The sequence below is a fragment of the Ammospiza caudacuta genome, chromosome 3 (assembly GCF_027887145.1).
Source record: "Ammospiza caudacuta isolate bAmmCau1 chromosome 3, bAmmCau1.pri, whole genome shotgun sequence".
Taxonomy (NCBI): domain Eukaryota; kingdom Metazoa; phylum Chordata; class Aves; order Passeriformes; family Passerellidae; genus Ammospiza; species Ammospiza caudacuta.
The window spans coordinates 13,923,847-13,950,983 of NC_080595.1; the positions used below are offsets into that span (position 1 = coordinate 13,923,847).

The window sequence follows — 27,137 nt, forward strand, 5'->3', positions numbered from 1 at the left end:
CCTCCCCCGCCAGCAGCCCCTTCCCTCCCGCGGACATGTCGTCGCCGTCGTCCGGAGAGCGGTACGAGGAGGAAGAGGAGGAGGAGGAGGAAGACGGCGCCTACGAGAGCCAGGCCAAGCGGCTGAAGCCCAGCGCCGCAGCCGAGGAAGGCGAGATCGAGTACAGCGGCGCGGAGGAGAGCGAGGGCCGGCGGGACAAGCCCCCCGCATCGCGCGGCGGCGGCGGCTTCTCGGGCGGGGTGAGGGACGCGGGGCCGGCGGGCAGGGGGCGGCTCCCCTCAGGCTGCCGGCGGGGGGAGGGGACCCGTCCCGCCCCGCCCCTACGGCGGGCGAGGCCGCGACCGCCCCCGCCGCTGCTCCGGGCAGGGGTCCGTGCTCGGAGGGCCGGGGGGCTTCTCACGGCCGCGAGGCCTTCCCGGGGTCGCGGCCCTGTGCCCGCTTCCCAGGCATGGAGGCGCTTCCGGCGGGTGGGAATGGCGGGGGCTCGGGGCCGGGTCCGCGCTGCTGCCGCTGCCCGTGTGCGCTCGTTCCTCACGGCCCGCGGGCACGGGCCGGGCCGGCAGCCCGAGGGAGCGATGGGGGTGAGGGGTGCGGGGTCGGGATTGCCCCCGTTCCGCGGGCGGCTGGGCGCCTCTCGGGGTATCGCCGTTGCAAGTTTGGTGGCGGCCCTGTTGCTGAGCGTAACTATGGAAACGCCGAGCGGGGGGGCGGCGGCGGCGGGGGCTGAAAGCGCGGCCGAGCGATCCTTTCATCCTCCGTTCCACCTTTGTGTCTGGCACCGCGCGGCGATAAGGCTGATCTTAAGCCATTGCCTCCTTTTAAAATTAATTTCTAATTCTACTTTCTCCATCCCCACTGCTATGAGCACGATGGTTCACTTCGGGTTTGGGGTTTTTTTTTTGCTACGTACCTTTTTCTCGTGAATTTGCATCAACGTAGTCCTTGACCCATTAATTTGAGCTAACGAGACTTTTCTGTCTACTGTTTGATTCCTTATCTAACTAATTGTCCGTCTGATTACAACCATTTTTCTCCTTGATGGCTCTTTCCATTTCTTACTTGAATAAGCCAAATCAAGAAAACATTGATTTAATGTCAAAGCTTGTTTTGTGGTAGGTTAAAATGAACTTGCTTATCACTGGGATGAGTTAATGAGGGAGCATTTGCTGCTACCATTTCTCTATCAGTTAAATCTACTGATAGAGAAGGTGCCTGCTAAATTTATTGTCGTGGTTTAACCCTCTCCTGCAGCCAAGCACTGCGCTGCTGACTCCTGCCCGGCTGATGGGGGAGGGAATCAAAAGGGTACTTGTGAGGAAAATCGTGCTCTCCTTTCTTCTTCCCACACTTTATATGCTGAGTGGGATTTCACAGGGTCTGGGATATCCCTTAGGTCGCTTGGGGTCACTGTCTTGGCTGTGCTCATGTGTGGAGCCGCAGGAGAAGCAGAGAAAGCCTTGATTCTTACTCAGCACGAGGGAAAACCTCTGTATTATCAACACTGTTTCGAGCACGTATCCAAAGTATTGCCCATACTACTGTGGAGAAATTAATTTTACCTTAGCCCAAAGCAGCACATTATTACAAAAGTTTCCTGATAAACTGTAACAGAATAAATTTCTGGAGGGAACTGTTTTAACTCTCAAGTTTCTTGTGACAGAGCATCATCTCTGTTGCAGTCAAGACTTGGTAATGTGCTCTGTCTTAAAGGGCAGTGCTGAAAGAAATCCTTACACTTGCTTAAATTATCTGGGAAATTTGTCATGCAGGAGAGCTGAATGCCATGCAGGGAGTGTTTCAAGTAGAAAGGAAATTCTGCTTTTGCCTTTCCTCTTTTCTGCACCTTTATGAAATCAGCTAGTTCTTACATGTCTCCTTTTCCTTCTTCCTGGGCTCTGGCTCAGAGTGTCTTCATGATGTCTCAATGTCTCAGTTTATTCAAGTTTACCCTTCATGGTAATGACACCGTGGGGAATCTGATTTCACCTTTTGCATCTCAAGTATGGCATGTGCTGAGGCTTGTGAGTAAAGAAACTGAAACAAATGTGCAGCAGGTGGAGAACACGAGGGGTTTTCAGCAGCTGGTTGTGGCAGTGGCAGTGTCATTGACAATTTATTGGCAAAACTGCATTCACAGGTTCAGTGTTGGGGAGGCAGGAGTTGTCTTGAGGCTGGAGATGGAACTGGTTTCTCAAACATAAGCTGTAACATCAAATGGAGATATGGAAAGTGAATGACCAAGTGCTTTTGTTAGTAATTCTATGTGAAGCTTTTAATAGCAAAATGCCAACTTCTATGAAGTGAGTTAGTTAATATAAATTTTCATTTTTTTTTTCTCTCTAACAGATACAAAAATGGGCAGGAAACGTACGTATTCTGTGAGGTATCTTACTGATTCCTCTGCAGGGAAATGTTCTCAGCTTATAAAAGTTGTATGTGGTTCAGACATACAATATGAAGAAGGTAGGCTGAGAGGAGGGAAGAGGTGTCAGTGTCCTGGATTCCTCAGAAGAGAGCAGAAAAATAAGTAGGAGGAACTACAGCGAATGGGGAATTAGGGGGAGAAATGGGAAATGATGGTGAAATGATGATAGGGAGTGGATGGTCTGGGTAAGCAGTGATGTGAGTCTGGCAGCCATATGATTTGTTGGGTGGGGTTTTTTTTCTAATTATTTTTTATTTTATTTTAATTTATTTTTCCCTCACATATGCACTGAAATATCAGTCAACTGTACACTCATATGGGTTATATGCCCTTGTATAAAAGCTCTTTTGTGCTAGGACTCCTCTGGCAGGTTGGTGGGGTCACCCTCCTGGGCTGTATTTATTATTGTGGCAGTTTCCTGTTCAGGGATTGTTGCATTTGGCTGAAGAAGCCCTTCATGCCTCTGGTTTTTTGTTTTGTGTCTTTTGTTGTTGTGGGGCTTGGTTTGGTTTGATTTTTTGAAAAGGGTACCTAGAAATCTCTATGTGAGATCCAGAGGGAATCCAACATTTATTTTGCTCTTTGATTTTCTGTTTCCCACTTCTGGGGAGAGCTCTCATAAGCCAGAGGTGTCCCCTCTCCTTCATGGCTCATCTCCAGGCTGAGGAGCCAGGAGCAGACCAGGATGTTGACCAGGGAAAGAGCAGGATGTGTTCTGCAGCAGTGTTCAGTGGGAGAGAGTGTGATTTGGAAGAATGACCTTTACAGAGGCAGTGTTGAGTGGTGGTGAAGCCCTGCCAGGGGAATGAGAATTGCAGTGTAGCAGAGGGTCAGGACACTGGGATAATGTGGGCTGAGAGCTGTGTCTAAGGGAATTTTGAGGCCCTTTCAGCTCCGTCCCCTGTCCCTCCCTTAAATGCTGGTTCTATGGATTAACGTCATATTTGTACCACCTGCAGCATTCACCTCCCTCACTGTCTCTGACATACTCCTGAGCATTCTTGTGAAGTCAGGAAGATCTGTTATCTCTGTTCTTGCAGTTGGGGAAGTGAGATGTGGTGTCTGAATACACAGACAGCCATCAGCTGCTGCAAGGTAAAACAGGGATGTGATCTTGCAGCTTCTTGGCCACTGTCGAAAGCTCCTGGGTGCTAAATGGAAAGCAGCTGTCTTTGCAACTGTGAAAAATGCCAATCACTTGTTTTTAAAATTTTAAAAGTTTTATAATAATAAAATGGTTATAAAAATAGCAATATAATTAGAGTAATAATAATTTGGACAGTTTGGATTAGGACAATATGAGACAATAGAAACAAAGAGTTACTGATGTCTGGGTTCCTCTTTCTGGGTAAAACAAGCCTGAGAAAGGACACCTGTTAACAGAGGATTAACCCTTAAAAACAACAGCCTGTTGCATATTCATGCACCTCACACATGATGCATAAATTCCATTCAAACACAGGATTCTGTCTGGGCAGTGTCAGCTTCTTCCTCTGAATCCTAACAGCGGCATCCTGCCCGAGCGAGGTGGGAAGAAGTTCATTTCTTCTGATAATGGGGCAATAAATTCTCTTTTTCTGAAAGGTTCAGGTGTCCTGTGGCTGCTATCTTGGTGTGAGTTCTTTCTTTAAAAAAAGTATCCTACATAGCATAGTTTCTATTTTAACTTTATAACCTAAAACTGTATTTAACACACTATTTAGGAAAAGTATTACAGCATAACTTATTAACATAACATATAATATTCATTTTAATATTTGCAAAAAGCCAATCATAAAATACACATTTTTCACACAACTCAGTTGCTTTGTGTCTAACACGGGCAGTGTGGTAACAGCAGCTAAATGCAATGAGTTCAGATCTTCACCTACTTTGCACTGACTTGTCCATTTCTTCAATGAACTCCTTCCTAGAAGCTGGTTTTGAGTAAATGTAAATAATTTTCCCTCGTTTGTCCTCCCTCCAAAAAAAATCCAAACTATTACCTTCAGGCTGGTTCTTCTTCCAGTATCTCAGGCTGAATCTCCTGATGTTGTGTGCTGTAGGCTTTTGGTTTGGGATGATGTTTGCTTGGTTTTATTTATTTATATATTTTTAAGGATATTCAGATTGTCATGAAGAGAGAGGAAAATAGAATAGACTGTTTCAGTTGGAAGGGACTTGGACAATGATATGCTCCAAATACCTGAGCATTTTAGGTCAAATTCAGAGTTAACAGGAGGGGTCATAGTGCAGGCATTCTTTCTGTAGCAGTTGAAATTATTGAAAGGACACAGTGGTAGAGAACAAAGGGAAATGATACCTAAACTCCTCATCCAAAACAAAACTAAATTGCCAGGTAACTTTCCAGAGTATGGGTGTGATTAATCTTAACCCCCTTCTGTGTAGCCCTGCCCCCAGGTCCCTAAACCAACCAACAACAATTTAAAAAGCAGAAATCCAGGATATACAAAACCAATAGATTCTTCCACTGTTGTGGAACCTTAACTTAGTCTGCTTGGTTCTTCTGAGACACTTCCCCCCACCCACCACCATTCCTGTTGTATCTGTAAAAAGCAAATTCCAGACCAGTTAAGAGGGATTCAGAAAGAGGAGAAAGTTGAGAATGAATAAGATAATCTAAAAGGTGGGAAACTAAATATAGGTACTTGGCAGAGGGAATATGAAGGAGAAGTGCCATCCTTTTGCAGTGAGGGGAAAAAAGAGAGATCGATGAGGTAAATAGTGAAAGACAAAGAAGCAGATGCTAAAAAAATGTAGTACAAATTAATAGGGCTAATATGAATGTACTGACTGGAAGGTGTCTGACTGGAGGAAGGATAAAGGACACATTTTTGTGCAAACAGTTGGTGAGGAAATTTTGATCTGGAGTTGATGAGCAAGACAGGCATCATCCTACAGCCCATGATGATTTTCTTCCTTTTTGGAATGGCAAACTGTAATTAGTTGGCAAGGAACCATTGATATGTTTCAAATGTTGTCTAGAGGTATGTAGGTCACAAAAAATGGGTGTTAAAATGCCACATCCATTCTTTGAAGCTGCTTCTGTTGCAGTCTTAGGGATGTGAAGTCACTTGTTTGTACTTCATCTGCTTGAATATGTCAGTGCTTCCCTTTGTGCCTCAGCTTTGCTTCAGGGTAAGGATTTTTCTGCTCCTGGTTTCTTTCTTGAGGGAAACCTTTTCTGTCCTTGTTACTGGTCTTGAGCAGGAAGTCTGTTCCATTATTTGTTTAAATTACCTGCATTTTCTGTCCAGCCTAATGATTCTTCAATAAATCATTACTGAGGTTTCAGATCCCCTTAAGATATATATATATTAATGGTACAGTTGTAACATTGGCTACTCTGTTCTCCTGGCTTTGGTGGAGTGCAAGTGTGATGTTGGAGTTTTGCATGGGGCTTTTGTGCTCTGGTAGGAGCTGAGTTACTGAAAGACTCCTTTGTAGGCAGAGAAATACTGGTGGTTGTTAGTCAGTGTGTGAGCAGATGCTTTGATGTAACCTTTGTCTGTGTGCCAGCAGTAGCACATGTAGCTTTCAGGATACAGTAGCTGTGAGATCTTGCTCAGAATCCTGCCTTGTTCTTCTCTGGGGAGAGATTCCAGCAGCACTTGGATGAGCTGTGAATGTTCTGACCTTAGCTGCACACTTTACACTCTGCAGACATGATTTTTCATGTGGGCTGGTGGTTTTATTTCTCCTCATAGAGGAAATCCAGGGTCATTCTAGATTTGCCTGATGCTGCAGCTTTGTAGCTGCAAAACTTGTTTGACAATAAGATGTGTGTCTGCCCCTTGTGAAGACTTTCCTTGCACCTGTGTCCCCATCCTTCACCAGCCCATGTGCTCTGTGAATGTTGGTTTGAGGCTTCCTGGCTGATTTGTGCTTGGTTCTTGTGCTGCTGTTCACTGCTGCTGGCTAGGAACTGTTTGGAGTAAAGCAGAGACCCTGTGATTTGGCCACCTCAGTGGTTTTATGTGAATAAAAGTCGTTCTGAAATTCTCTGTAGGTAAGAGAAGTTCATGTCAAGTGGCCAAGATACCACTTGTTTGTGTTTGGGTTTTTTTTGGGGGTGGGTGGGTTGGTTTTCTGTTGTTTGTTTTAGGGGAGTTTTTTTTTTTTTTTTTTTTTTTTTTTTTTTTTTTTTTGTTTTTGTTTTTTTTTTTTTTAATTCCATGCTTCTCAAGCTTCTGCACAGGTTGCTATAATGGCAGGTTTTGGTTCTTCCTAAATCTCTTGCTAAACCTTGCTAAAAGAAAGTCTTCTCTATGGTGTTCTGGGAGAAGAAAATTTTGTTTGGAAAGCCAAATATTGCTTTAACAATAACAGAAAGCAACATTTGTATTTGTTGATATTCTGCAGAAGTGCAGATGCCAGTACATGTTCATGTAACTCATGGATAAAGGATTTGAAGATGCAAGTGTAAAAGTCTTAATTTTTGAGAGAATTTGCACTATTAGAAAGATGTGTATCTACTAGTACCTGCTAGTAGATAAAAATACAAAGGGATGTGCATAGCAGAGAAGCATGAACTGAAACTAAACCAGAAGTTTGAGCTGGGAAGGGGAGGGAGAGAGAAATGCTTTTCTGAGTATCCATTCTCTGAAAAGCTTGATGTGATTTCTGGAGATATTAGTTCAAAAAGGCAGTAAGTTGCTAGTAACTCTTCCTTGTGGTGAGTCTGCTTCAATGAGTAAATCATTGCTTGTATTCACCATGTGATTAAACACAAATAATTTTAGATGGGATTTCTTGAGTGTATTAAAGGAACCTAAAAGGAAATGCATCCCCCTAGCACTAACTGGGGTCTTAATATAGTAGCAAGTATGCAGGGCAATTGATGTAATCATTTTTGATTGTTCTGTAGACTGTAAATAACGTAAAGGTGCCTGTTATTTCAACATCTTAGAGTAATAGGGTTTGCAGAAAAGAGTGGTAGTTATTGTTAGTTTTCTCTTGAAGATTTCCTCAGGTGCTTTTTTCAGCTTTGAAAAATGTGTATGTGGGTTAAGAACATATAATCTGAAAATAAAATGTCTCTGTAGTTCTGTTCTTTCTGCAATTGCCTAAGCATTTGCAGTTCAAAGTATTAACCTTTCCTGGCTACTTTGATCACTGCTCCTGCTGTACACAGAGCTGATTGATTCAGGATACAAGGTAACTTATACAAATATCACAGTGGAGTTTTCGCAGCATTGCCACTGTTCTTATTCAAAGAAATGTGTTTCCACTTAAAATGCTTTCCTACTGCAAACAAATAAAATGTAAGGTAACCTTAAAATATTACACAGCTGATTGTTCTCTGTGTGAGGAAGCCTGAAGTGCTGATTTTTGATTCAAACAGAATGGTCAAATCCTTGATTTAAAGAAAAAATCTGTAATTGTTCAGTGACATCTGTGCATGGAACTACAAGAGTTAAACACCAAGACTCAATTTGTAGTTATCTGGAATGGTTTTTTTTCCTGGCATCTGTAGTTCAAATGAACAGAGAAGAGAGGAATGTCTAACAGTAATAGCAATCATTGTGGTTACTTAATTATTGGAGCTCAATGCTCCTTTGTGCTGCAAATGAGAATCTCTCTCATGTTCCAGAAAATGTTGTGCTGCTGCTTAAATGAAAAATCAACAAGACTTGATCTGTTAGATGGGAACACATTGATGTAGTCACTAAATTTGAGTACATCAACTTCACACTGCTGTTATGAATATGAAATTTGGGTGCTGGGTATTTGCAGTATATTTTAGCGTGCCCTTTATTATCTCTAATATTTTTTTTATAATCTCTCATTATTGGCTTACTTTTTTTTTTCTTTTACTCTTTGTGTCCTAGAATATTTAAGGTAAATTTCAGCCTTACTTCAGGGTTTTCATGGAAAGATAAGCTGATTCCAGCCCACATTCTTCAGCTGCACAGAATTGAGCCTGTCTGAAAGTAGCTCTGAAAAATATTTATGGTTGGAGCTCTGTGTGCTAATGTATGATGTCTGGATCCATTAATAGTAGTCAGCCTTGGGGTGAAAAGAGCCCCATATGTGCAGAAACTGAGTTTTTAAAAATGTGTGTTCAGAATTAGAAGGGAGGTTGGGTTTATTTCAACTGTAATCCAGAGCTGGCATTTTCTTGCATTGTGGAGCATTGGAAAAATTCTCAATTTGTGTTCAGTTTACAGTGGGGGGATGGCCCTTATTTGTTCTTGCTTTTTTATTCTCCAAGCCTGTCTCAAAAAAATACCAGCATCAGCAAGCAGAGTGTCAGAAATATTTTAGCTGTTGGACATGTCCTAATTTTTTTTTAATGCTTCTAATGAATAGGGTGTATGTAAGACCTCCTGCAATTCAATCAGCGTTAAATGGCTGCTCTTTTTTTAATCCAAGAAAAATCCAGTGTGTGCAAACAGATTAATTAAGTCTGAAAAGCTTTTTATTTTAAGTAGACTTCAGCAACTGAACTTGGCAATCCATTTGGAAAGAAAAGTTAAATTATTTAACACTTGCTTAGACTGTGCATTTAGATGGCTGCTTCTGGGCCCAGTGTAGTGTCTACCAAGTATTTAATTTTAATTAATGATAGAAGTGTTCCTTGCTCTGTGTTGAATTTTAAAATGTCATTTTGTTGCTAGGATGCCGGGGGAAGTCATCACAAAGTCTCCGTTTCTCCTGTCGTCCATGTCCGAGGGCTGTGTGAGTCTGTGGTGGAAGCAGATCTCGTGGAAGCTCTTGAGAAGTTTGGAACCATATGGTATGTCTTTGTTAGGAATGATTTGGAGAAAAACATGTCATAAATGACCATCATGGGGCCTGGGAGCTGTTTTGGGTGAGCAGGAAACCTTAGTGTGATGTTTCCCTCACCAGCTATGTCATGATGATGCCGTTCAAGCGCCAGGCTCTGGTGGAGTTTGAAAACGTGGAGAGTGCAAAGAAATGTGTGACCTTTGCAGCAGATGAGCCTGTGTACATTGCTGGGCAGCAGGCCTTCTTCAACTACTCCACCAGCAAGAGGATCACTCGGCCAGGGAACACTGATGACCCATCTGGAGGGAATAAAGTTCTCCTGTTGTCAATTCAGAATCCTCTCTACCCAATTACAGTGGTATGTTTTGTCTTCTTCTCTTATTTTTTTGTATATTCACATAGGTAGCACACATATTCTTAAATAAAGACAATTCAGTCTCATACAGATGTTTTGCACTATGTTTGAAGACTTTGGAAGTGAGGATTTTGAAATGTTTAAGTTGCTGCATGCTTCTGGAATACCTTCAAGTGTGTTGCCACAACATCAAGATTGTTATTGAGCCTTTAGGCTCTGAGTGGTGTATGTTTAAAGAGCAAGGATTTTTTACAGTAGGGAGGGGTTATTTTATTGCAGTCCTTCTTAAGTGTTTCCTTTGCAGAAAGGTGAAACCTTTATCTTCTGCTGATCAGCTCCAGCTTGATGGAATCTTCTTCACTTTTATTTGGGCCAACATATTTTCCTTTTTAGTGTTTCAAGTTGTATAATTTATACAGTTGCATCTTAATTTATTGCCATTTATTAATAGCACCTGTACATGGTTTTTTAAGATACAAGGGTTTTTTGCTGTTGAGTGGTGTATGTTTAAAGAGCAAGGATTTTCTACAGTAGGGAGGGGGTATTTTATTGCAGTCCTCCTTAAGTGTTTCCTTTGCAGAAAGGTGAAACCTTCATCTTCTGCTGATCAGCTCCAGCTTGATGGAATCTTCCTCACTTTTATTTGGGCCAACATATTTTCCTTTTTAGTATTTCAGGTAGTACCATTTATACAGTTGCATCCTAATTTATTGCCATTTATTAATGGCACGTGTACATGGTTTTTTAAGACACAGGGTTTTTTGTTGTTGTTGTTATTTAAGCATTTATGTTTTATCATGCATTAAATGCTTATATTTTTCATAGGAGATTTTATAGTAGGTGTTAAATTGCACAGAAATATTTCAGGAAAAAAATTAATTTGCATACTATGATACAAGTATGAGTCACTTTTCTTAGGGATGTAGGATGGTATGGATCAGTCAGAGTGTTTGGGGTGTGTGCAACCAAGTAACTTAATGCAAGCATTAAGTTTTATTTAATGTGCTATATGTTATGAGAGCAAATTGACTGCAATTTAGTATTCCTGAAATTACCTCAAGTAGTCAGTTCCACATCATGCTTTCTCCTTCACTGTCTTGAGAGTATTGGTTGCTTTTTGTCTGTTGATTCATCAGTGAGTGATGAATTTTGTTTTTCCTGTCAATTTTCTTTATAGAAAACCATGCCATGGTATGAGTTGCTTTTTTAGTGTTTAAAAACAAACTTGCTCTGAGCTGTGTGAACAAATCCACTGAGTTAGTCTTTGCACATGACTGTAATACAAATTTTGGAAACTGTTTCATTCATGCATTTTAAATTTGCCTTGGATGAGCTGCTCAGTTAAAGGTGGATGCTTGAAGAAACTGGGAGCAGGAGCCTGGTTCTGGGCTAGGAGAATTCCATGGGAATTCTGAGGATGAAGCCTCTGGCACAGTAGCTCTCTTTTAAAAACAAACAACCCACCCCTAATCTCTTCCTTCCCACTGCCCCCAGCTGTTTCTTTAGCATATACAAATGAGTGCTGGGAGCAGGCAGAGTTCCAGAATTACTGGCAAGCAGCAGAGCTCATTGAAGGCAGCATAGTCTGGGGAGAACAGCTGTGCCCATGACAGCTAAAAATGTGAGAAAAATACCAATTTTGCACTTGTCCAGTGGGTTAAAAACTAGTTAATTTAAGAATGCCTCAGGCAAAGTCTACATTATTTTAAAAACCCACCCCCAACAAAAGAAAACAAAAATGAACAAAACATCCTTCCCTCTCAAAAAAAAAAAAAAAGACACCAAGCCCAATACTGCTTCTTCCTCTTCAACACTCTTCTTAAATTTGAACTACAGTGAGAAAAAAGAGATGAAAAATGGCAACCAGTTTTAAGTGGCAAGTCTGAATATCTGCAGTAAACTGTTGTAAAGTTTTCAAGAGCTTCACTTTCAAAACAAGATTGAGTTTTTGGAGAGAAATTGGCCTGTTCAAAGGCTTCTTATGGCAGAATCAAAATTCTAAAATTACAATTGTGATCAGCTTCTCTCTGTCACAGAACATTTTTGGTTTCTTTGAGAGCTGTAACAGCAAAGGGCAAGAAGGGCAAATTAACTGTAATTAATTCCTAATTGCTTTTCATCCCTGTGTGATAGGGGGTGTTGGTGTTTTGAAGAGTTTTGCCCAAGATGTCATGTACAGGTCTTTGAAGTTCAGTTTCCTTGTTTCCTTACCTGAGGGCAGAACTTTTTCAGGGATTTGTCTGTTCAAAGAGGCTTTCCCAAATGCATGAGGAAGGTGTGATGTACCTTGGCAACTGAATTATGATATTCTAGTGTGTATATAATACCAGTGCTTAAATTCTTAATAAATAGCCCTCATTACTGTGTCTGGTGAACCACTTGATTGATTTGGTAATATAAAGTAGCTGAATTATGAAACATAATTAAAAAATCCAGCTGTGTGTGTGACTGCTGGCTAATGACACTGATAGGGTTTTGAGTCAATCTTATGTTTTGAAAGACAATTTTTTTGGTTTTAATTAAGTGGCTATGAAGAATTTTTTTGAGGGACAAATTATGAAGGAAAGTCATATGAAAATTAATGTCACCTGGAGCTGGTGACATTAAATTTCTAAGAATCTTTTCTCCCAAACAGGAGAGATGGTGGGTAGCCCTTTGTGCTGCCAAGCATGCTGTAAGTGATGTCACGGGTCTTATTTTTTATGGGTTCAGGCTGTGTGGGCTGTGTTTGTTTTTGTTTTAAGAAATCCACATGCTCCTCTACTCTGCAAAACATAATAATAAATATTATACCTACTTCCTTTGCCACTTCTCCCTCTTGACCCCCAAATAAACCTGAGGATGTACACCAAAATCTTGGAATAATAATTCTGGAGGTATTTGGTTTAGATAAAAAGAAAGGAAGGAACATAGCACCCACTTGCTTCAGGTGGATGAAAACTCTTGAAATTCTCATTTTGGTAAGCTACGTTTACATTTTGAACTATTCCCAGTTACTCCCTGAAAAAGAACATGAGCTCAGCTGCTGGAAACCTACGAAATGTGTTACAGCTACAAGTGTCACTTTGTCTCTTTGCTGTGGTAGAACAGGGCAGTGCTTCAAAGATAGCAGAGCTTGAGACATGGATGCAGTTACTGGGTTTTGACACAGTTGTAGATACTTGTTAAACCAGTATTTGCTTGAGTACCTCTTATGGAGGTCTTTTCCTGGTTTTCAGATTTGATTGCCTGTAGTATGATTGATAAAAATGCCAATCATGAATGTATTAATTGTAGAGGGGAAAATAAGAAATGGAAAGTTAACAAGCCTTTTCTTTGCTCTTTGGCACTTAAATGCCACTGCAGGAGAATGTTCTGTGGACCATAAGTGGTTGGAATTTCAAATCTGACTAAAATTTTTTTTTCCTTCTTCCTTAGGATGTTTTGTACACTGTGTGCAACCCTGTTGGGAAAGTTCAGCGCATTGTTATATTCAAGAGAAATGGAATACAAGCCATGGTTGAATATCCTTTTGGAGGGGTTTTGTTTTTTGTTTTTTGTTTTTTTGTTTTTTTTTTTTTTTTTTTTTTTTTGGTTGTTTCTTGACTCCAAATGGGTTTAACATGCAAATATCAGAAAAATACCATGTGATTTTGAGACCAAATTATTTCTGTCTAAGACATGGTATGATACCTTCTAATTTTTATGTCTGTAAGACAAAATAGAACTTGCACATATCATCTTTTTAGGAAAATGGCATTGTCAACAGTGGTTGATAACCATGTTTATAGTCCCTCAGGCCTAATAATTGCAGACATGAATTATATCGTAGATTGGACAACCCCTAATATGCACCTTTCTACACAAAAGTTTAATGGCTTCTGCCTGTGTTGATACTCAAGAAATGGATAGGGGATTGCAGAGGTGCAGTTTGTCTTCTTCAGACTCTTCTAAAATAGTCCCAGTATGTACTGCTTGTCTTGCTATTTTGACTTCATAAAGCAAATGCCAACTTAGGCATCCTTGACCTTGATTCTTGGGCATCATGTGTTGAAGAAATTCCCTGCTCTATTATCCTACTGTTTACTCTCTTTGCAGCCTTAAGTCATTCTTGGATTGAATGTTCAGAATTGTACTGTGTTGCTGTGGTTTGTGAAGTCCAAAGTCTGATATGATTAGGCCTTAATTTATGAAACTCTGTTAGTCCTCTTCCCAAAGCTTTATTTGCATCCATTTTTGAACTGTTATCTGGACCAAATTTGCCAAATTATTTGGCATTATTTTGTGATTTCCAAAGTGGTGCTGCCAATGTGATGGCTACACTGATGATTTTCCAGGCAAAGCAAACTACCTAACTTCTATTAAATCAAACTAATTGCTGTTTATCTATGTAGAAAACCTAAACTGTGTGGCCTAAAAGACAATAATTTGACTTACTGTATGTGTTAAGTTTGTCATAAATGGAATTGTCCCATCAGATGACTTGCACAATTCGGGGTTAGTGTTCATCTTGTGAGAGATTAGGAAAGTTGTGGGGAGGGTCCTTCGGAAACTACCATCCTTATGTCCTGTGAATTAAATTCTGTAACATGCCTTTTATTGAAAATGAAATCAGCCAGCAATTGAAGGAAACCTCACAAATGTGAGTGAAGTAATGCAGCAGCAAGGTAAACAGTTGGGGGTGGTAAGGAAAGTGAGCTTCATGACAAGCCTTATCTGAAAAGTTCAAAAATTTGCTCAAATTGAAATGCTACTTGAAGTACCCATTATTTCTCCAGTTCTGGCCAGTGTCAGTTCCTTATAGGTCTGGGAAGCTTAACTTTCCTAAGTTTTAAGTTCCCCAGTGAACCTGTGTCACTTTGGAAGAAGTTGGGCTGCAGGAATGTGGTAAAACCAAGGCACATCCTGTTGTTTCAGACTTTTTCTAAAATGTCACAAAATTATATCAAGACATGGTGCAAAAGGTCTGTTCTGCTGCAAAGTTCAGGCTTTCTGACACCATATGTTATTGAGTATGGGTGAGGTCATGGGTTGTGATGTGCCAAGGCTCAGGCACATTTTTCTGCTAATCACAAAACTAATCTTGGAGTATGAGCAGCATATGAAATAACCTGGGTGCTGGAGCCTGGTACATGCATCTGCCTGTTGTATTTTTTTAGGCAAGATGAGTATTTGTTCACTCCGAGTCTCTCTTTTAGTAATGTGGGGGTTTTTGGGCTAATGAGCTAAAAAGGGTGTACACTTAATCCTTTTGATGTAAAGTAACTTCTGTGATGAGTCTCTGTGGAGTTCTTGTAGTGTATACAATAGTGAAATACCTGCAGGCTACAAAAGTAAAAAGGCCCTATCAGATAAAAGGGAGTGAGTGAGACACCTGGGGAATAAGATCCTTAACATGATGTGTATGTTTGAATCAGTGTTTTGTGCTCAGAAGGCGAAGGCTGCACTCAATGGAGCAGATATCTATGCAGGATGCTGCACACTAAAAATTGAATATGCAAGGGTAATGCTTGGACCTTCTCTTTTAATTTTACTCATAAAAAATACATTTAGTCAAGGCTTAACCTCTTTCACTTTTACTTTATTTGAACAGCCAACTCGACTTAATGTCATTAGGAACGACAACGATAGTTGGGACTACACTAAGCCATATCTGGGCCGCCGAGGTAGGTTCTGATCCATTCTCGCTGTAGCTCTTTGACTGTACTAATGCCAGCCCTTGACACGTGTCAGGCCGTGTGGCAGCAGTCCCTCCAAAGCAGGCCAGTGCTGCTGGAGGCTGTGCCACGGCAGGGAATTAACCCTGAGCCCTAGTGCCCCCTACTGCCGTGTGCTTGAGCCACTTAGTGCGACAAGGAGCCCACACCTCCAAGCACCTTCGCAGTTCTCAAGGACTTGCATTTCTCCAAGCAGCTCTCTCTCTTTGGAGGAGAGGAAACCTGGCACAGACTATTCCTTATAAACTACAAACTTGCACACTGCTTCTCCTTCGAAAGGACTCTTTTCCCCTATGTTGGACAAGGCATTAAGAAGGATAGAGGACTTCAGCAGGCTGACTCTACACTTCATCATGCACCACATCGGCATCAGCAAAAAAACCCCAAACAAACAAAAAAACCCTCTGAAAAACCTCAGACTTGCAGTTCACCTTGTCTGCATACTGCATGCACCACCACCACAAGTTTTTAAAGGAGGACATTTTCAGTACTTCAGATTTGTGTGGGATGAATAACATGATAGACTGTACCCATTCTGTTCAAGTTTGTATGTATGCTGGTCTTATTTCCCTTAAAATTACTGAAAAATTGAGAACCTACAACATTAAGAACCTTTTGTTGATATCATTGACATTGTAATCTTTTTATTACTTGCTGTATGTGAGAGTTGCATTCAGACTTAACAATGTAAATATTGTTTAGTAGTAGGGAAGTTCAATTCTTATATGCAGATAATTGGAACTGAGCAGTGCAATACCAGTAAGTCCCCTCAGCTATTACTTAAGTAATAAAATAGGGAAATTCATAATTGATACAGGCATACTGTCTCTTGAGTACTCAGCTGTAAAATTCTCAGGGCTTAACTCATGTCAGTGGAAACTATGATTATATATGTACAGTCAAACTGCTGTCTAGCCTAACTCCTGTGAAGTGTTTATTTAAAAATAACCAAAGATTTGTAACTATTGAGTGCAGTGTTCAGTAACCTATGTACAATATGTTCAATGTCAAGTTAGAAAAGTGAAGACAATGTGACCAAGATAGAATATCTACTTATCAAAGGCTACATGAGAACCAGGGCTTTGGCTGTCTCAAGAGATTTGCACTTTCAGAGTAATTCTGCAGAGACACTGGGCTTGTGAAACTGTTGTACAACTAAAACTTAGGGCTTGGCTTTTCAAAATGAAGTTCTTGTAAAAAGTTAACAAGGGAGCTACAGTATTGGTTGCAGCTTGTAGGTTATGACTATTTGTATTTGGATTCAATTTTTTTTCTCAAATTATTGAGTCAAAGAAAAGGGGTTCTGAAGAAACCCAAGGGCAAGAAAAAAAAATCTAAGGGTTTGAATTTGAAAAATTGAAAGGATTAATTTGACCCCTGTATCTTGGGACCATTGCAGTGTTTGGAGGCTGACTTGTAACACTGTGCATCTAAATACATTATGTAATTGGCCTGCAGATAGGTATGACTGTATGAACTGAAACTTCCCCAAACTTGAGCAAACAGTGGAAAATGAAAAACTTAGGATAGGTGTGGCTTGCTCTTTTCAAGAACTCTGCTCTTTTGTTTTTCTTTTATTACTGTCTCTATTCTCTATACATAGGCACCCTACTACACATAAGAGAAAAAAATGATACTTGTATTTTATATATATATCTATCTCAATCATTACATATTTTATGTAGTATGATTTTTCATTTACTATGATCCACATCTATTTATGTGGACAATGGGAATACAAATTGTTGAATGAACAGTAAAATGTACTTGACAAAACAGGCATCTAGAGCAGTTTTGCTCATAAAGTAATCCAGGAGTTGAGGTTTTCTTTGAAAGAGTTTATGTATTTGTCCTTCAGCTCACTCTTGCAAGAGCACTATTTGGGTTTTGAACATAGTGTGACCTGAGCTGTAGGGCTCTCACTGCAGCAAAGATCTTATGCCAAAGGAATTTCATTCCAAGGGCAGACATGCCAATAAATCCTTTCAGAATTTCACACCTGCCCTTCAAATGTTAGGAAGGAAATGCATTTTACTAATGATTTGTTTTAAGAACTGTTTTTAGTTCTTTATGGTAATAAATTGCCCATAGTCTTTCTTCACTAAAGTAAACTTCCTAACAAGTGCCTGCTGCTATGAACTCATATTGCATTAGATTGAATGAAATAAACCCACCTGATTTAGTATTCTACTGGCCTTTAGCCAGAAATCTCTAATTGTCATTTGCAGCATTTCTTTTGGTGGTGATACCAGCTTGCTCAGTGACTCAAGGACCTGATGTAAAAACAAAACTAAAAATCAAGGAACTCAAGCTTAAAGAAGATCATAAAGAACCTTTCCTTTCAGAATTATTTTTAACACAGGTTGGTTCTTGTGTTTCAGTGCTTGTTTACACAAGTATTTGTACTGGCACAATCCAGGGGCATTGTTCAAGGAAGGAGTAAGCATGGGCCAAGGAGAGACTTGCACCACCACGAGGAGAAAATATTTGTCAAATTTTTCTCACAGAATTCTTTATTTGAAGAATGTGATTCTTGACTATATTTTACTGTGGGCAGTTTCAAAGCATTTAGTTCCACAGATTGGAATTACAAAACTGATTTTTCTGAAAGATGATGACTGCATACAGTTTAAATGCTCAAAATACTTGATCTGACTGCTCATTTGTCTTTCAGAGCCAAGAAGCAGAGCTGTTACCCTGAAAAGGGAGTGGAAAAGTAAACTTGACAACAGTAATCTTTCTTCTCTATATTTGAAAGTATTCAGGACTTCTCTCTCTTCAGATTTTACTGCCAAAGTAAATATCTGACTTGGAACCTGGCCTCAAACTCCTGAGCAGAAAGGGCCACATGTGTTTTCATCTACCACTGTTGTGTAATCAAATAGTTCCTGTTTTTTGGGGAAAATAGCTCCAACTGCATTGGGCTGGAGTTACTCTTTTCAGCAGTCATACTTAACTTTCCTGAGAATTGTTGCAAACTGATAAATGCCTTGCTCCATCTTTTCAATGTGGCTTTTTTTTTTTTTTTAATTGTAAGAAAAGAATTGTTGCTTACCACAAATAAATCTGGAAGTTTAGATTTTTTTTTTTTTGTCGTGCAGCATGGATCTGATTGGAAAATCCAGCTTTGGTTGTGAGGCATTGCTTCCCTCCATTAATGTAGACCCCTTGCTTAACTTTATATCCTAGAGAACTGGGTTTTCTTAAAGGATTGACTGTTGTGTGAGTGCATTACTCAGTGATGCTTTCCCTCAGTTGAACTGTTATGTGCTGCTGGTAATGCCACAATGTACAATCCTTTCAGCACGCCCATAAATCAGTAGGTGTTCTGTAAATATATATGTACACATATGTAATGCTCTCTGTTTACTGATTATGAAACCATGTAATACAGGTTGTTGTTGGCTTATGCTGAAACTTCTTGAAAGAAGCCCACTTTGAAAATGTGTTGCTGTTGAAGCTAATATTATGATTCAGGTACTGTCTTTCAAAAGTACTGCATTTCAAATTTGTTTTAAGAGACACATGGGTAAATCCTGCTGTATGGTGTTTTCTATACTAATGTGTGATGTCTGTTTAGGAGAACTATTGGGTATCTCCATAAACTTTAAATGTCTGCATCTCCTCATTGGCCACTGCCCCCAATCAACTTAAGTGTAATTTGTTATACAGATGGCAGTCTTTTAATTTTGGTGTCCCAGGGCTACAGCTTGTATTTTTAGACATAGAGTGAATGAGAAATTGTTTATAAAATTAACAAGGACTCAAATTACTTTTTCACTTCTTAACTAGAAGCTTTGTGTCTTAACTGGAGAAATCAAGTGCCTGGTTGTGCATACTAAACTGATTTCTTTCCCTTCCCACGTCAGACAGAGGGAAGGGCCGGCAGAGACAAGCTATTTTGGGAGAGCACCCATCATCCTTTAGACATGATGGCTATGGTAAGTAACATGGGGTGACAGCTGGTTATGATTTCTTACATGCTCTGTGGAATTGTAAATATTTAATCAATGCTTGGCTGTGGTTCCTTCAGCATGAGCAGTTCACCTGCAGTGCTGTCAGTCTCCCTACTGAAACACTGCTGGTTCAGTGAAATCCATGTGCGCTCATTGCCTCACCCCTTCCTGTCACCCAAAGCATTCAGCTCTACAGGTTTATTCCTTGGAAGAAAGTTTCCTTTCACTTGCCATCAGCCTGGCAATGGGTAGAAAATGATATCTGGATTGGGAAAGCAGTTTTCTTCTAGAAAATGGTAACATAGTGTGACCAGTGGTTTGGTACAACAGAGAGCTCGGATGTTTTTGCATGCAAAGCTATGAATTGTTGGCATCTGCACTTCTCATTTAGGTGGCTCAGAAAAGGTACAGCTCTGTGATGTAGAGGAATGATGTTTTGCAATCAGTGCTATAAGGTGCTGTGTTTGTTACCAGTGCTCTCTATAAGGCAAGATCTGCTGTCACTTTCATGTGCTGAGCCAAGACCTCAGGGTGGAAAAACAAATGTCCCCACTCACATGTGACTTTTCTAGTTAGTTACTCTCAGCTGTCAGGTGCAATGTTATTTGTCTTGCCTCTTTCTTTGCAAAGGTATTTATGATATTTTACAATGTAGGTTGACATCCTATCTACTCCTTCCAAAGGTTCTTCAAATCTCCAGCATTTCCAAGTCCCACCTTGATTCAGTGATGTTCTTTTTTCATTCTTCTGATACATCCTTCTACCTTAAGTAATGTGTCCATCTCCTCCTATACCACTCTTTCCCAGTCATTACTGCTTTTTGCTGGGAAAAAAAAAGACAAAAAGTTCCTTTTATACTTGGCTTATGTGAGTTTCACATTATTTTTGTCTCAGAAAAAAACAGGGATCCTCCCCTTGGTCTGTAATACTGACATTTTCTATGAACAGAGGTATTGCTTACTAGTAGTGCCTCATCACTAAAAGGAAAAAAAATAAGAAATTGTCTATTTCAGTGAAACTTGTCACTTTATCTATAGTGGAAAATAGGACCACTTCATTTTGCGTTAGTGTGGAGGTTTAAGTGTTCCTGTTTCTTCCAAATGAGTATTTTGTAGAAAGGCAGGCTTCTGACTTAATCTCATGTCTCTGGGAAAAAGAGCTGTGTCATCTCCTGACCTCTGTCTCATTCCTTTTGGTTTGTTATCCCGACTTTGTAATATTGCTTCTTGGTGCCATGTAGCTCTGTAACTAGATGGGAATATTTCTGAATGTTGATTTGAATTATTTCCTCTGATGCGTTTATGTTGAAATATTTTGCATGCTGCAGGGAAGATAATGATTTTTGTAATTAGTGGAATATCTGTAACCTTTTACCCCTCCTTTAAATATACATTATGTGTGCAGGCTTTGATGCATGATTAGGTAGTGCAAATGATTTCAAACAACATGAAAACGTGGTTTCTCATCTCCTCAGGCTCCCATGGTCCTTTGTTGCCCTTGCCAAGCCGGTACCGAATGGGATCTCGGGACACTCCCGAACTCGTGGCTTACCCATTGCCACAGGCATCCTCCTCCTACATGCACGGGGGGAATCCTTCTGGGTCAGTTGTCATGGTTAGTGGCTTGCATCAGCTCAAGATGAACTGCTCAAGGGTATTCAACCTGTTCTGCTTGTATGGAAACATTGAGAAGGTAAGGCATAATTGATTAGAAACTTGGAAACTGCTGTAGTTCTTTCAAATGCTTTGGAAAAAGCCTGCCTGAGGTTGTCTAAAAATATATAATAATGTTTTATAAAACTATTGGTTGAGTTCTTTGTTCCAATGTATATATATTTTTTTTAACCTTATCTGTCCTAGGTGAAATTTATGAAGACTATTCCAGGCACAGCACTGGTGGAAATGGGTGATGAATATGCTGTAGAAAGAGCGGTCACACATCTCAATAATGTCAAGTTATTTGGAAAGAGACTCAATGTCTGGTAAATATTTTTATCAGATTAAAAGTCTACCCATGGGCAGATGGAATGAAGTTTCAAAGGGACAATATCACACTACTCTGTTATCATTGTTGGAGTTATGATTTCCAATTTGGGACTGTTTATTTTGGCTTTCAGCTGAAGGAGGGTGAATTTAGGTCAGATATTAGGAAGAAATTCTTTACTGTGAGGGTGGTGAGGTACTGGCACAGATTGTCCAGAGAAGCTGAGGATGCACCATCCCTGGAAGTGCTTGAGGCCAGGTTGGAGGGGGATTTGATCAACCTGCTCTAGTAGAAGCTGTTCCTGCTCATGGCAGGGGAGTTGAAAGGAGTTCATCTTTAGGGCCCCTTTCAACCCCAACCACTCTAAGATTTATTACTATTTAAAATTTTATTTATTTACATTAAGAAAGCATATTGTCATTGTATGGATTGGCCACTGATAAACTGTATTCCCTAATATGTCTTATCCATTCTTTCTGCATTCTTTAAGGAAGGTGTCAAATCCAACCCATCATGTTCTTACTTTATTTATTTCAAATTATTATAAAGAAACATCAGGTCTTTTCTAGTTAGATAATAACCTGCAAAGTATGATAGCCCTAATGATTTAAGAAATTTTATCATTAAATTCCAGTGTTTCCAAGCAGCACTCAGTAGTTCCAAGCCAGATATTTGAACTGGAGGATGGCACGAGTAGTTACAAGGATTTTGCCATGAGCAAGAACAATCGCTTCACCAGTGCTGGCCAAGCATCCAAGAACATCATCCAGCCACCCTCCTGTGTGCTGCATTATTACAATGTTCCCCTGTGTGTGACTGAGGAAACATTTGTAAAGGTAAGCACTTGGAGTGGCTGACATGCAGTGCTCTCTGGGCCCTGTCCTGGTTTTTCCTGGTGGGTGCTGCTTTTAAAAAGAAGTAACTGGGAGGCTTGTAGCAGAGCCACTGGAAGAGAGCTGTTCCTTAAAATATATTTATAGCCCATCTGGATATGTTTACAATTCTGGAGTTACTGTCTCAATTTTATTTATTTATATTCTTTTAATGTGAGAAACGAAATCTTGAAAATAAAGTTGAGGAGCTTAATGTGGGGAGTTTTTGGAGAAAAAGGAAAAGACACAAAGCCAAATACATGAAAGTTAGGATTATAACTCACAAAGGATTTACTGATTGCCTCTAATGACTGCTAGGATGTTTTGGAATGGAGACAAGCATGCACCTGGGACCCTTGGCACAGTTGTATCCTAAATGAACTCTGGAGGCTTAAAACATGCAATACTGGGCCTCTTTAAGTGGAGGCAGTGGCAAGATTGCTGACAGTTCAGTGAGTTCTTTTTCAGTTCCATGAAATATATTTTTGCAACTCTGTCTGAAAGTGAACTCTGGTTCCCAAGTGGTGTCCTTGTATGAACAACTTCAGAGCTACTGTATGGAGTAGGAATGCCAAAAAGGAGAACTTGTTATTATATTAATATGTTTTTGGAGATAGCAGTGATATCACAGATAAAAGGGCCTTGTTTTACATACTACAGAATGGTATTCTAAAGAGTTACCAATATAAACATATTTTTTAATGATTTGCTGTAAATTCTTGCAAACTCTCTTAAAAAGTCAGAATCTTCCTTTTTGTGTGTCTCTTCCAGGAACTTGGAATTTTTGCTAATTTGTTTGTGTGCACTTTTGCTGGAGTTTTATCTCTTATTTTATTTTTGTGACAGTTATGTGAGGATCATGAAGTTCTCAGCTTTATTAAATACAAAGTGTTTGACCCAAAACGTAAGTAAAATTTGACTTTTTTGGGAAGTGCCTTGATTCTAGTTTTGATCTGAGTATCCACTGTCAGATGTTACTGATCCCCTCCTTTCCCTTTTTGTTTCTCATTTTGACAGCTTCTGCCAAAACACTGTCTGGTCTGTTGGAATGGGAATGTAAGACAGATGCAGTGGAAGCTCTCACTGTACTTAATCACTACCAGATAAGAGTCCCAAGTAAGTAAATTTTCCTGATCTTACTGCTGGAATTTTTTTCTGTGGAGAAGGAGTTGAGGGTTCTGGTAGCCATGACAATGATCAGAGGGCTGGAGCACCTCTCCTGTGAGGAAAGGCTGAGAGAGCTGGGGTTGTTCAGCTTGGAGAAGAGAAGGATGACCTTATGGTGGCCTTTCAGTGCTTTAAAAGTGGGCCTGTAAAAAGAGGGAGAGTGACTTTCAACGTGGGCAAATAGTCATAGGAGAAGGGGTAAGGGTTTTAAACTCAGAGAGATTTAGGTTTTAGATGTTAGGAAGATCTTCCTGACTGTGAGCTGGTGAGGCACTGGCACAGGTTGTCCAGAGAAGCTGTGGATGCCCCATCCCTGGAAGTGTTCAAGGCCAGGCTGGATGGGGCTCTGAGCAACCTGGTCTAGTGTGTGGCATCCCTGCCCAAGGCAGGAGGTTGGAATGGGATGATCCCTTCCAACCAAACCCTTCTGTGATTCTTTCACAATAAATACAGAGAAATCTGCAATGTCTGGAACAGAGGATCCTTTAAGTTACTCAGCTCATTGCTCTCAATTTACTGCTCCTGTAGCACATTCCCTTTGAAGCCAGAAATTGTGAAGCCAAGCTGAATTTAGCTCCAAACTAGCAAGAATAGAGTGGGGTGAGTTCACCTGCTAAACAAGTACACAATAGGTCAGATCTGCACTGAACAATTAAGATAGTTTACTGAATTAAATGGAATCTTTCCAGGTGTTCCCAGAAATAATATTGAATCCAGGCCAGTGTCTACTATTATTTTAAACTACCTCCTCCTAACTGTTATGAGTTTGTCTGCCTGGGAGGTGTTAACAGGTTAAATCTTTTCTATTCCCCCACACCTTTGGTCCGCTTTATTAATAATGGACCTTAGGGACAGGATATTTTTGAAGATAGTATGGATAACACACTGTTCACAATTTCAGTTTTATCTCAGATTGGAGAGCTGGTAGCAGCAGAAAAGCTTTCTCTTTCAATGTGAAAAGGCAAAGCCCAGTGGATGTGTGAGTGTGCAATACACAGAGCTGGTGAACGTGCCAGGGTGTGGAAGGTGGATCAGCAGGAGAGCTGTGCCCATGGTGTGTTCTGTGTTGTCTCCTCACAGATGGCTCCAACCCTTACACCTTGAAGCTTTGCTTCTCTACTTCATCCCATTTATAGAGAAGAGGACAGCATGTTAAGAGCTACGTTCACCTGGATTTGCAAGTTAAAAACTACACTTCATTCACAAAGCTCTAAAGTGGTTCTAATGTTGCCTTGTTTCAACTTAATTCTAATATCTTTTGTCTTGTTTTATAATAAATGGATGTTCCTTCATAAATACAAACCAGATTTTTTTTTATTTTTGCCTCTGAGAAGTACATGTTGTAAGCTTACTACAAAGTTTGTATTTTGTTAGTGTAGTATCTTCAAATGTCTAAAGAAGCACCAGTAGGATAAACAAGATTGTTTCTTTTCAAAAAATGAAATATATTTGCATTTTCAAAATGTTAAAGATTAGCAAGTATTTTTCCATTTGTAGTCTTAATTGGCAGATAGAATTATTCTAGCAGATTTTTAAATGTAGAACTTGTTTTTCAGTATGTTAAGTAGTGAAGTATGTTGCAGTACTAAAAAGGAGCTTGTATTTATAAAATGCTTTGATTGGGTTAATGTTGCACATACTGAACTTTTAGTAGTACAGACTTGATTTATAGTTTCAAACAGAGCTAATGTAGAAAATTATTAAGTATGTACACGTGTATGGTATGAATTCATACTTACTTAAAGTGCTTTTGTTTGGTTTTTTTAAATCCTATTTTCCATTTGCATTAGCATGATGCCATCTACAGTAGTCCCACCATAGGGGCCTTTTAAAAATTAAAATTGCAAGCTTGTATCAATGTGTTCATCCTCATTTTCCATGATTTAAACTTAAATCTTTGGTGTTTAACATATCCTTTTGACTCTTTTTTTTAAAGCAGTTGTTATGACATACTAAATGGTAAAAGTCATGGGGGAGGATCACAATAGAAAACAAGGTGGTAAAATATTTAAACAAAAAGAAAACCCTCAACATATCCTTTCATACCTGGACAGTTAATGCAACGTTTTCTTCTGTCTGATTTACCTTAACCATTTATTATGACCATGAAAGAATTCATTGAGTGAATAGTCTTGGCTTGTCTTTAGCTTAAGATGAAGTGATCTCAGTGGGATTCAGGTAAAGTGACTGACTGTGTGATGTGAAATTAATGAGGTGAGAAATCTTTCACTTTGGAGAAGATGATTTGTTCTGTCCCAGTCCTTTGAAACCTCTCTTGTGGAACTGGATTTGTCTTGTTTGGGCTAAGCCCCCAGAAAGAGGAATCCAAGCAGTGGAGTCTGGGAGCTGTTGTCCTAGGCTCTGTGTGTGTTCTCCTTTCTGAATTTGCAGTGGATTGCTGAGGGCTTCTTTCAGGTCTGTTCTTAGTCATTGCAGAGAAGTTACTTTATCAGCTATTTTATGCTTTCTCCTCATACAAGTTCTTTGTTCTGTCTTTATGGATTTTATCTATATCCATCCTTTGTGCCAGATAATTTGTGCAGAGTGCTTGTCCTGTTGAAAGCGAAGGGAGACAACCCATCTTGTTGTTGATCAGCATCGACTCCGATTTATTGATCAAATCAGTCATCTCTTATAACAGTGTTAATTAACTTCATGCATATTGCAAAATCCGAGCTCACGATAGGTTACAGAGAAAACTCTAACCCCTCCTTTTGTTTACAATACCTGTGGTTGTTTATTGAAACCAAAATTAGTGTTCTCACTGTGATATGAAAAGTTCTCAAAACCTTCATATCTGTTCCCAGAGCAGCCAAGGACTGTTATGAGAAGACTGTCTGAGAATCCTGCTGTTTATAGAAAAGGTGCCTGAGAACCTAGTTATTTACAAAATCAAGCCTGGGAATTGCTGCTTTACAGCTGCCTTTTACTTTTCCATCAGCTGTATACTTTCATGGCCTCTTTCTTTAAGCCATGCTTGAACCAGGCTCTCCACATCGTCCTTAAGAGGTTATGCTGTAGGATGTTTACAGGCTGTGAGCATTGCACATCTTTCAATAGACTGGATTTTCCCCTTTCTTAATTTCAAGGCAAATACTCCTTATCATACAAGGGAAAATGTGTCAGATGTCTTTCAGGTTTTCTCATCAACACTGATTCATTTTTGCCCTGTGTACCTCCATGTTGTTCATGTTTTAGGTATTCCCATCAGGCTTTTCATATGTCTGAACTGGGAATTGAAAACCAGCTGCTCTTTGGCAGGTCCTCCAGCACAGGGTTTGGAACAATCCCAGCCTCCTGTCTGTGAGGTAGCAATGAGACTTTCATTCTAGGGGCACTGCTGAGACACTTTCAGCCTCAGTGCTCGTTCCCCAGAAATTGCTTCCAGACAGCTCCAGCACAGAATTCCACGTGCCATATCTTGCTGCTGGTGAAATGCTCTGTGCTGCTTAGTGTTTTAACTGTAAAAGATCTCTCCCAGTCTCTCATTTCTCTTTTATCACCTTGAATGTTATGTGGAACTCTGTTTCTTCTGTCACAATTTCCATTGCTGGTTGTGTTAATGTAGTTCCAGAAGTTGTTTGTAGTTGAGCATTAAAAATAATCTGTTTTCAAATTGCTGTGTGGGATGAGTGACCCTTAAAGCATTCAGGTTTCATTAAACAAAAAAAAAAAAGAAAAAGAAATGCACTTTAATGTTTTGGTTTCCTCGGTGGATCACAGCATTCAGTGCCTAAGATGTTCAGGTGAAAGGCTTCTTTCCTGTGTCTTCCCAGATCAAATGGAGCATGGTTCTGGGTGCATCATAGAGGACTTGATAGCAGCTGGAAGGCTCATGTGCAAAATGAGTAGCCCGTGACATGTAAGGCAGAAAAGAGAGGGGAGAGTGAAGAATTGTGCAAGCTTCTTTCTCCACAAAATAATCATCTTATTCATGTCTTCATGAGAACA

The 27,137-nt window shown here is 40.0% G+C and overlaps 1 protein-coding gene across 2 annotated transcripts; it reads left to right on the plus strand.

Moving 5' to 3' along the window:
* On the plus strand, nt 1-25,040 carry HNRNPLL (heterogeneous nuclear ribonucleoprotein L like). Of its 2 annotated transcripts, XM_058801161.1 has the most exons (13): nt 1-239; nt 9,046-9,164; nt 9,278-9,515; nt 12,930-13,015; nt 14,898-14,994; nt 15,085-15,157; nt 19,078-19,149; nt 20,639-20,856; nt 21,024-21,145; nt 21,782-21,983; nt 22,866-22,923; nt 23,037-23,135; nt 24,267-25,040. In XM_058801161.1, exons 1-13 carry the CDS (start codon nt 36-38, stop codon nt 24,320-24,322), a joined length of 1,644 nt encoding a protein of 547 aa, XP_058657144.1. In that variant the 5' UTR covers nt 1-35; the 3' UTR covers nt 24,323-25,040. The 2 variants fall into 2 exon arrangements, 1 of the variants encoding a protein (XP_058657144.1); XR_009274525.1 differs by lacking the exon at nt 24,267-25,040 and having other exon boundaries at nt 22,791-22,923; nt 23,037-23,128.
* The last annotated feature ends 2,097 nt before the right edge of the window (nt 25,041-27,137 follow it).

Excerpts from the sequence above, each read along its gene's own strand:
- HNRNPLL (XM_058801161.1), top strand. The coding sequence starts at position 36 with ATGTCGTCGCCGTCGTCCGGAGAGCGGTACGAGGAGGAAGAGGAGGAG. Across the intron at positions 9,516-12,929 it reads CTCTCTACCCAATTACAGTG|GATGTTTTGTACACTGTGTG; the intron begins GTATGTTTTGTC and ends CTTCTTCCTTAG. Across the intron at positions 21,984-22,865 it reads CTGAGGAAACATTTGTAAAG|TTATGTGAGGATCATGAAGT; the intron begins GTAAGCACTTGG and ends TTTTTGTGACAG.